Source organism: Sylvia atricapilla, chromosome 26 (genome assembly GCF_009819655.1).
Source record: "Sylvia atricapilla isolate bSylAtr1 chromosome 26, bSylAtr1.pri, whole genome shotgun sequence".
Classification (NCBI taxonomy): Eukaryota; Metazoa; Chordata; class Aves; order Passeriformes; family Sylviidae; genus Sylvia; species Sylvia atricapilla.
Window position 1 is genome coordinate 4,380,503 of NC_089165.1, and position 9,428 is coordinate 4,389,930.

General features: G+C 61.5%; 2 protein-coding genes across 2 annotated transcripts; one reads left to right on the top strand and one right to left on the bottom strand.

Annotated features, from left to right (window-relative positions):
* Positions 1 to 2,251: 2,251 nt before the first annotated feature.
* Positions 2,252 to 4,426, top strand: TNFAIP8L1 (TNF alpha induced protein 8 like 1). The gene is made up of 2 exons (XM_066336416.1): positions 2,252 to 2,387; positions 3,077 to 4,426. Exons 1-2 carry the CDS (start codon positions 2,348 to 2,350, stop codon positions 3,637 to 3,639), a joined length of 603 nt encoding a protein of 200 aa, XP_066192513.1. The 5' UTR covers positions 2,252 to 2,347; the 3' UTR covers positions 3,640 to 4,426.
* A 1,165-nt stretch (positions 4,427 to 5,591) lies between these two features.
* Positions 5,592 to 9,222, bottom strand: MYDGF (myeloid derived growth factor). Its single transcript, XM_066336417.1, has 6 exons — positions 9,026 to 9,222; positions 8,117 to 8,167; positions 7,814 to 7,875; positions 7,466 to 7,547; positions 6,832 to 6,904; positions 5,592 to 6,387 (listed from the first exon to the last, which is right to left on the bottom strand). The coding sequence occupies exons 1-6, from the start codon at positions 9,203 to 9,205 to the stop codon at positions 6,308 to 6,310; spliced, it is 528 nt and encodes a 175-aa protein (XP_066192514.1). The 5' UTR covers positions 9,206 to 9,222; the 3' UTR covers positions 5,592 to 6,307.
* Between the last annotated feature and the right edge of the window lie 206 nt (positions 9,223 to 9,428).

Sequence of the window (9,428 nt, forward strand, 5' to 3'; positions counted from 1 at the left end):
CCGGTGACAGGGTCTTGCCTTCTCCTCCCAGGCAGGAGCTTTCATTGATGCTTGTGGTGTGGAGAGAGGGTTTTTTTTGGGGAAGTCAGGCCGCAGCTGGGTGTCGGGTGAGGTGCGAACCCAGTGGGGTGAACACCAAACCAGAGACGGGCACGGCACGTGTCTGTCCCCAGGGGACCTTGTCTCTCCTGTGACACCCTCTGGGACCTCTCCCAGGACACCCCAAGCCTCACACCACTGCTCAGGGCTGCGAGGCTCCCCCAGAAACCTCCGAAACGGGTGGAAACCCTCCAAGCAAGGGCCGTACCTGTCCCCAAAGCCGCCGTGGGGACCACAGCCCCGCCGCATCTTCCGGGGCAGGGGGGGACTCGGTGACAGCAGCGCTCGGCCGCTCCATTTCGGAAGAAAAAGAAGAAGCAGCGGCAGCTGTTTTTTAGGGCGTTTTCATGAAAAAGAAGAGGGGGGTGGGGGGGAGCCCAAGCCCTGAGCGGGGCTGGAAACTCGAGCGACAGGGAAGGAAGTGAAGCGGGTTATTTCAGGCTCCACTTGGCTGCTCGTGGCAAGGCTCGACTCCTCCGTGCGCCGAGAGCAAGCCCCTCGCGAACAATGGGGTCGTGGGGCCCTTGCCGCAGGAAAAGGCTCGTTCCGGTGAAATGTCCTGCAGCTGCTGAGTCAGCGGGTCCTGCCGGGCCGGGGCCGGGCAGGAGGTGCCGGGGGACCCGGCCCGGGCCAGCGGGAGGTGAGCCTGGGCTTCCTTGGGCTTGGCAGGGAGCAGACCTAGAAAACCATCCCCCAGGCACTGGAGAGGGGCTGTTGTATTTTTGGGATCCTCATCCTGCATATACCACTTTTGGGGTCCCTAGACCCACCTCCCCCCAGGTAATGCTTCGTGCCTCAGTTTCCCCCCGGAGCGATGCTGTGTCCCGGGGCAGGGCGGGCTGTGGGCAGCCGGGGGCTCCGTGGTGCAGGAGGGTGATCCATGATCCCAGCTGGCATCTGGGAGCCGTGGGCACCTCGCAGGACTCGGCACTTCCTATTTCTCGTGGCTCTGGAGGCGGGGTTTGTACCCGCTGCGTGTCTGCTGTCACCCGCGGGAGAGCTCGGGTGCGGGAATCCCGAATTTATCCAGGCACCGTTCCCAGGACAGCCCACAGCCCTGCGGAGGGTTGGTCCGGGCTGTGGACACCACGGCAAAGCCCCGCTCCTCCCGGGCGGGGTGAAGTGAGTGTCCTCCCAGCCCGGGCAGAGGGGCTGGAGCTGGGGCTGGGGCTGCCTCTGCCGCTCCTGCCCGTCCTCCCTCGGGGCTCCTCACGGCTGCAGCCGCTGGAATTCCATCAGCCCGACCCGGGAGCTGCTGTCACCGGGCTCTGCCTTTCATTTTTGTTTATTAAGTGCCAGAGCCTCAGCTCGAGGCTCAGGCTGACAAGAATCAATGTTTGCCAGTCGTAGGAAACACTCCCAAACCTCCGTGTGTTGTGTCCTGAGGGCTGTAAAAACCCTGCAGGAGGCGGCTCCGTTGCTGCTCCCGGAATTCTCATCCCCACGGAGCCTTGGCTGCCCCGGGGTTGGGAGCTGATGGCTGGGAGGTGCTCAGGGGCTCAGCACCATCCTCCTGGCAGCACTGGCTGCGGGAGCTGGAGCCTTGGCCACGGCAGCGATCCCTGAGGAGCTGGGGTTTGCTCCGAGAGCCTGGTGTGTGCTCCGGAGTGGTGGGAGCAGCACTGGGCATCCCCAGAGGGATTTCAGCTTGGCAGGGGGAGTGACAGAGCTGCCTGTGGTGGGGACAGACTCGGTTCTGTGACAGAATCCCAGAGTTGTGCAATGGTTTGGGTTGGAGAAAGACCAAAAGCTCATCTCCTCCCACCCCTGCCATGGCAGGGACACCTCCCCCTGTCCCAGGTGCTCCAAGCCCTGTCCAGCCTGGCCTTGGGCACTGCCAGGGGCAGCCACAGCTGCTCTGGGCGCCCTGTGCCAGGGCCTCAGCTCCCTCCCAGGGAAGAATTCCTTCCTGACATCCAATTTAAACCTGCTCCCTATCCATGAGCAATTTATCGCCATCCGTCCTCACACCAGCAGCATCCTTCAGCTGAAATATCTCCTCTGCCCTGCCTGGGGATGTATTTACAGGCTGCTCCCGTCCCCTCCTGCTCTGCCACCTGCCCGTGCCGTGAGCAGCCTCTTGCAGGAGCAGCTCCCAGCTCTGCCCATCCATCCCGGCTCTTTCCCTGCTGCTCTCCCCTGGCTGTGATTTGTGGCTCTGCGGTTTCCCAGGCCAGGATGCATCTCCAGGGCCGGTGCTGTTTGAGTGGCTCACAGCAGAGCTGAAAGCCGTGCTGTGCCCCAGGTGATGGATTTGGTCCCGCCGGGCTGTGGGAGCTGGGCTCCAGGTGAGGATCCTGTCTGGGTGAATTATTCACCTCCGTGCAGCGCCGGCTCCGGAGGAGGCCGGGGCAGGAGCAGAACGAGTCTGAGCTTGTGTGGGTGTTGCAGGGTGAGCAGAGCCAGGGAAAAGGGCTCTCACGCCGCTGTGGGTGCTGCAAACCGGCTGGGCCGGGGCCAGCAGCCCGGGGGATGTGGCACACGGCATCGGGGGGTGACTCAGCTGCCACCTGGGCTGTCCCCGGCTCACCCTGCAGGAAGTGAGTCAGGGTTTAAGGAAGGAAAAATGTTAAAACGATGGGGCAAGAGTCCTTCCTGCCCCGGGAGGACGGAGGTGTCGGCCACAGGAGGGACACAGGGATGGAGCACGGGCGGTGCTCAGGTAGGGACTCGCTGCGACCTCTCCACAGAGTCCGGGGTGGGAACAGCCTGGAACCGATCCCAAACCTGGGGGCTGAGCTCAGCTCCCACCTGCCCTGGCACCCAGGAGCTCCCTCAGTCTCACCATTGCCTGGAGATGCTCTTTCTCCTGCCAAACCCCGTGTGGGGAGGTGAGGAATCAGACTCAGGGAGTGGTTTGGGTGGGAGGGGACCTTAAAGCTCATCCAGCCCCATGGACAGGGACACTCCAGTAGCCCAGGTGAGACGGGGATGGATGCAGAGCAGGGACTGACCCCTGTGTGCCTCTCTCCCTCAGAGATGGACACCTTCAGCACCAAGAACTTGGCCCTGCAGGCCCAGAAGAAGCTCCTGAGCAAAATGGCCACCAAGACCATCGCCAACGCCTTCATCGACGACACCAGCAGCGAGATCCTGGACGAGCTGTACCGGGCCACCAAGGAGTACACCCACAACCGCAAAGAGGCCCAGAAGATCATCAAGAACCTCATCAAGATCGTGATGAAGCTGGGGGTCCTGTACCGCAACGGGCAGTTCAGCCCCGAGGAGCTGCTGGTGATGGAGCGGTTCCGCAAGAAGGTTCACACCCTGGCCATGACGGCCGTCAGCTTCCACCAGATAGACTTCACCTTCGACCGCAGGGTCATGTCGGCCGTGCTGACCGAGTGCCGGGACCTGCTGCACCAGGCCGTCAACGGGCACCTGACGGCCAAGTCCCACTCGCGCATCAACCACGTCTTCAACCACTTTGCGGACTACGAGTTCCTGTCGGCGCTGTACGGCCCGGCCGAGCCCTACCGCACCCACCTGCGGCGCATCTGCGAGGGCCTCAACAAGATGCTGGAGGAGGACAGCATCTGAGGTGTCCCCGGGGGGCTCCCGGCAGCCTGGACTGTGCCCGGACTGTGCCCAAGATGTGACGTCTGCTGCGCCCTTCGCCGGGCTGGCCGGGCCCTCTTCCTCCTCTGCAGTGCTCGTTTGTGTTCTCCTCGTTTCTCCAAGGGACCGAGCCTCCCGAGTTTGTGTCCCCCTTGCCCAGGGTCTGCAGACCCCTCCCTGCGCTGGGCTCAGCCCTCGCCAGGAGATCCCGGGGGTTTGGGCTCCTGCTGTACGGTTTGATTTCATTTGCCCACCAAGTGCCTTTAGCTCAGGGTCCGAGGGTTTGGACTCTGCCTTGAACTCTGCTGTGACCCTCTGGGGGAACCCAACCAAAGACTCGCGGTGTGAAGCACCTCTGAGGTGTCTCTGAGCAGCTGGGATGTTGTTGGGGTGGACAATTCCGAGACTCCATCACTGGGGGGTTGTGGAACTCCGTGGTTTTGTTCCATCAGCTCCACAGCGTGGTGGGACCAAATCATGGTCCAGATTTGTGCTTTGGTATCCTCAAAGACAAGCCCCTGTGACCAGGAGGATCCCTCCTCACCTGGGGAGGGCTGGGGGGAGCTGCTCCTCCCCGGGAACCACCCAACACCCAACTCCCCACCAGTGGTGGTGCCACCTGGCAGCTCCAGCGCTGCCCTTGGTGGTTCTCCAAAGCTCCCCTGGGATTTCAGCCCTTTTCCACGCCCTTGACTGAGTGATGTTCGTTTTTAGCAAACTCTGTAGCCCTGATGAGTTATTGAAATAAACTCACCTGTGTGGCCTGGGAGCTCTGTGAGGTTGTTCCAGCGGTGGTGACAGTGACAAAATGAGCCCTGGGGACAGCTGGGTTTGCCCCCAGGTGCTGGTGGCTCTCTGTGGCCTGGGGTTTGTGCTCCCTGTCCCCTGCCATTGGCCCTGCTCAGTGGCCCAGCAGCTCCTGGCTTTGCATGGACAAGGGGAAATGGCTTCCCACTGCCAGAGGGCAGGGGTAAGTGGGATATTGGGCAGGAATTCCTGCCTGGGAGGGTGGGAAAACACTGGCACAGGGTGCCCAGAGCAGCTGGGGCTGCCCCTGGATCCCTGGCAGTGCCCAAGGCCAGGTTGGAGCAGCCTGGGGCAGTGGAAGATGTCCCAGCCCATGGCAGGGGTGGGACTGGATGTGCTTTAAGGCCCTCCACACCCAACATTCGATGATTTTGTGAGACCCCCCTCCCAGCAGACCCCACAGGTGCTCCCCTGCAGCCCCACGTCCCCCCCTGCTCCAGAGGGCCAAAAGCAGAGCCCTGGCAGGGAGCAGGGGCTGACTCCACAGTCAGGGGCAGTGTCAGCTCCAGGGAGCTGCTCCCCCAGCACACTGAGCTCGGCTCTGAGCACTGAGAACTGCCCTCTCAGCAGCCAGGACACCCCAGAGTCCCCACTGGCCTCATCTCTGTGACCTTCTTGTGCCCCAGTTCCCTGGATGCTCCAGGTGCTCGTGGGCAGAGAGGGGCTCCTGCTCCTTTCCTCCAGTGCTCTGATAACTCAGAAATGGAAGGCACAAAGGCCCTGTCCCTGTCCTTCCCCGGGCCTTTGTCACAGGTAAATTATGTGGCACAGACTGGGCTGGGGCCAAGCCCGTTCACAGGAGGGTGTCAGAACACCAGGAGCCCTCGAGGAGCTGCTCCCTCAGGGGCCAAGGGGCCTTGGAGAAGGACTCCTGTCCCCCCTGGGCTCCTGTCAGGAGTGTGCTGCACAGCAGCCAGAGCTGGGAATCCCAGGCAGGTGTGGCTGAGGGATGCCCAGCCAGGAATTCCAGGAATTCTTCACTGTTCCCAAAGTGTCTCTGTGCCAGCTGCAAGACCCCCAAACCTCTGCAGCCCCCAAATTCCCGTGGGATGCCTCAGCTCCTCCTGGCCAAGCAGCAACAAAGGTCCACCCAGCTGGAGAGGGAAGGAGGGACAGAGCAAAGCACCTTCAGGCCAGAGCACGATGCTTTATTTCTTTATTTGTGCTGCATTTACACAGGAAAGGAATTGCACATTCCCTGTTATTACTCTGGATAAGAAAAGAATCACTTTTCTGTAGGTATAAAATAGTCCCCTGGTTGTGGTGAGGGGTGGAAGTGTTACCTGGATTGATTCCTGGTTGTGCCAGAATAAGCTGCTCTGCCTTCCCCCACCCAAACCATCCCACCCAGCCCTGGATCCACCCCAGCCACACTCTGGCCATGGAATCAGAGCTTTGGCCACCTCCCTCCCCGCCCCCTAAATGAATTATTTCCTCCTGTCACGCTGGTGGGGAGAGAAACCCCATCTCCCCTCCAGAGCCTAGAGAGTTAAGACTTCCCTTGAGCAAGCCCTGCTTAAATCCAGCCCCTTATCTCCCTGCTCTGCTCTTCCCAGGCAGGCAGATAAGGAGCCCCAGTGCAGGGAGCTGTGCCCTGCTCAGCCAGGCAGCATCAGGAGGCTCCCGGGGGGTTTCCAGCCGCAGAGCACGGTGTTACAGTGACACAGGGCACCACAAATCTGTCCTCACACCTCCAAGCCTCACTCCTGTCGGTCCCCAGCACGTTTCGGTATGGAAAACAGGAAAGGTTCGGCCAGCCAAAAGAAAAACCCTGCAGGTACCCAGGAAATGCCTTCCCTGCCACCCTGCCCTGGCCAAGGCCCTGCCCAGGCTGCCCTGGGGGTCACAGCTCGTCACGGGGGCTTTTTGCTACAATCACGAGTTTGGACAGCTCGAAACGGAACTTGCCTTCCCTGTGAGACACTGCAGAGAGAGAGAGAGAACAGCCCAGGGTCAGCAGATGGAAAAGCAGGCACAGAACAGCCCTGCTGGGCCTTTCCAGGGTCTGGGGCACTGCTCCTCCTGCTCCTGCACATGCCAGGCTGGGGGAGAAACCCTCCTTAAAACCCACCCTCAAAACCCTTCCTCAAAACCTTTCCTCAAAAGTCACCCTCAAAACCCCTCCTCAAAACCCACCCTTAAAACCCACCCTCAAAACCCCTCCTCAAAACCCACCCTCAAAACCCCTCCTCAAAACCCACCCTCAAAACTCTTCCTCCCCCTCGGAGTTTAACTGGGATGGGACCCCAAAATCCCGGGGTCACTGCACCCCCGGCTCCACGGCACTGTCACCAGTGTTTGATCTAAACCAGTCCCTGCCCTGTCCCCCAGCCCAGCCCCTGTCCCACAGCTCCCCCAGGCACAAACCTGTGGTGTCAGTGATTTCAAACTCTTCCTGTTTTAAGGGGATGTCGCTCTGGGCACCCACAGCAGCCTGAGACTGAACAGGAAGGAAGGAAGGAGGTGTGAGAGGCTGAGGCAACCCAACACGTGAGAGCATCAAACCAAGCAAACAAGGGCACACTGAAAGTGAACAGGCTCGTGATTTATGTGCAGGGAGAGAATTAAAGCATAAAAGGAAATCTGAAGGAAAATCTCTGGCTGTTCTACCATCTCCTATTAAACCACAGGCTCGTGTCCTTGGGGTGAGTGAAAGCCTCACCCCTGGAAACTGGGAAATGGAAGAATGAGCCAGACAAAAACACCAGCAGAGGTTTGATTGGCTTTGTCACATGCGATTTATCGAGGCAATCCAAGACTCCCTTTGTGCCCTGGTGCCTTTGGAGCCCCCTCCCAGCAAATCCCTGTGGCTGAGAGGGCAGAACACAAAGGAGCAGGCTGCCCACCCGCAGCCCCTCTCCTGCCTGCCACCAGTCTCTAATTAGGGACACGGTGGAGCACATTTTATGGCACAGATGTCTAATAAATGTTTTCCATGTCTAATTCATGTTTTATAGCAGCCTCCCACACTCCTGCTTCCCTGGGATCAGCTGGGACTTACATAAGCCATGGCATACTCTATCTTGGCTCCTTTCACTTCAGCTTTAAACTGGGTAAAGAAGAGATAAGACTTCCCTTGAGGCCTGAAAGAAGAAAGCAGAGCCTTTGTCAGGGGCGCAGAGGAGTGAAGGATTCCTGGCTCACTCCCCCTCCCACAGCCACCTCTGGAGCTTTTGTGCCGAGCAGGGGAGAGGGGAGCACAGGATCCATAAACCAGCAGCTGCACGAAAAGCCCCCAGAGCCCCAGCATCGCTGGGAGAGGAAAACCCTCCCTGGAGAGCCCAAATCCCCCGGGGACACCGGGCCCTGCCCCTGCCCAGCCCCGCGGGGCTCTGCCCAGCACACACACCTCCAGATGGTGCAGGAGAAGAGCGCATCGTCCTCGCTCGTCCCGACGTTCATCTGCCATTGCTGCACAGGGAAGGTCCAGGATCAACGTGGGGAAAACCCCCGAGGTCAATCCCTCCCCTCCAGCCGCAGCAGGAGCTCCAGAATAACCCAGCGCCCCCCGGCATTGGCCGGAGGCCCCTTCTGCTCCCTCCTCCATTGTGTCCCCACCGAGCTCCCACACCGGGCAATTCCGAGCCTCTTTTCCCTTGGGGAGGAGAGCAAGGGGCAGGTCCCAGCAGGACGTGGGGCTCTCCCAGCTCACCTCGTTTGTGCCGCCCTGGGCCGAGTAGGTGAAGGTGCAGCCGAAATCCCCCTGCAGAGAGCGACAGGAGCAGGTTCACTTCAGCACGAGCTTTTCTTCCACAGAACCCAGGAATTGCTGAGGTTGGAAAAGCTCTCCAAGACCAACAGTGCCCGAACAGTGCCCGGGCCACCAGTGACCCCGTCCCCAAGTGCCACAACCACACGGCTTTGGACCCCTCCAGGGCTCCACCAGCGACACCGTGCCAGTGCCGGACCTCCCTTCCCGTGAAGAATTTTGCCCAATATCGAGCCCAAGCCTCCCCTGGCACCATTTCCTCCTGCCCCGAGCGCTGGGGTGAGGATTCCCGTTCTGAGGTTCCCGGGACCCCCAGCCCTTTCTGCACTGGGGCCCTTCTCTTGCTGAGCCCCGTCCCGTGAGGATCATTCGTTCTTTGAGACCCCTCTCCTTGCCCGTGGGGTACCTTTGGAGCCCCTCTTCTCCTGGGGGGCATTACCCAGGGCAGGTCCCCATCCCTGGGACTGTCCCACGCTGGGGAGCTGCTCTCCTTGGGGACCCCCTTCTGCTGGAGAACCCCACCTGGGGACCGTCCCCTCCAGGACCCCCTTCTCTGTGGAGGCTCCCCCCCTCCTCGAGTACCCCTATTCTCCCTGGGATCCCCTGCCTTTAGAGCCCCTTTTTGGGGTCCCCTTTCCCGTGCAGACCCCGCTCTCCCGGGGACCCCCGCGCCTTTGTAACCCCTTTTGGGGATCCCTCTCTCCCTGGGGACCCCCGGCCAGCGCACTCGCCCCGCCCTCCCTCGCGCCCAGCCAATCCCCACAGCAGGATTGATGAGTGGCGTGGCGCGCAGCCAATCAGCGAGGGGCGCGTACCCTCTCCGCTCCCGCTCCCTCCCTCCCGGCCGCTCACCAGGCTCCGGGAGAAGGAGTGAACCACCCCGCCGGGCCGCACGTCGAACTCGGCCGTGCCCGGCACCGCGGCCGGGGCCGTGCCCGGTTCCGCGGCCGCCCGGGCCGCCAGGCACAGCAGGGCTGCGGGCACTAGCGCGGCCCATGAGCGCCGGCCGCTCCTCCCGCAGGGCGCCGCCATCTTGGAGAGGAAGCGCGGGCTATGGCGGCCGGCAGGGGCCAGCGCGGCGGCGGCACGGCGGCCATCTTGGGTGTGGGCAGGAGCCCGGGCCTGAGGGGACAGCGCGGGGACAGGGGACGTGGGGACGTCAAGGAGCAGGGACAACAGCACAAGGGCACAGGGAACCTCGGGGACAAGAGGCCCTGTGGTCAGGGGATAAAGGGGCCACGAGGATAAGGTGCCA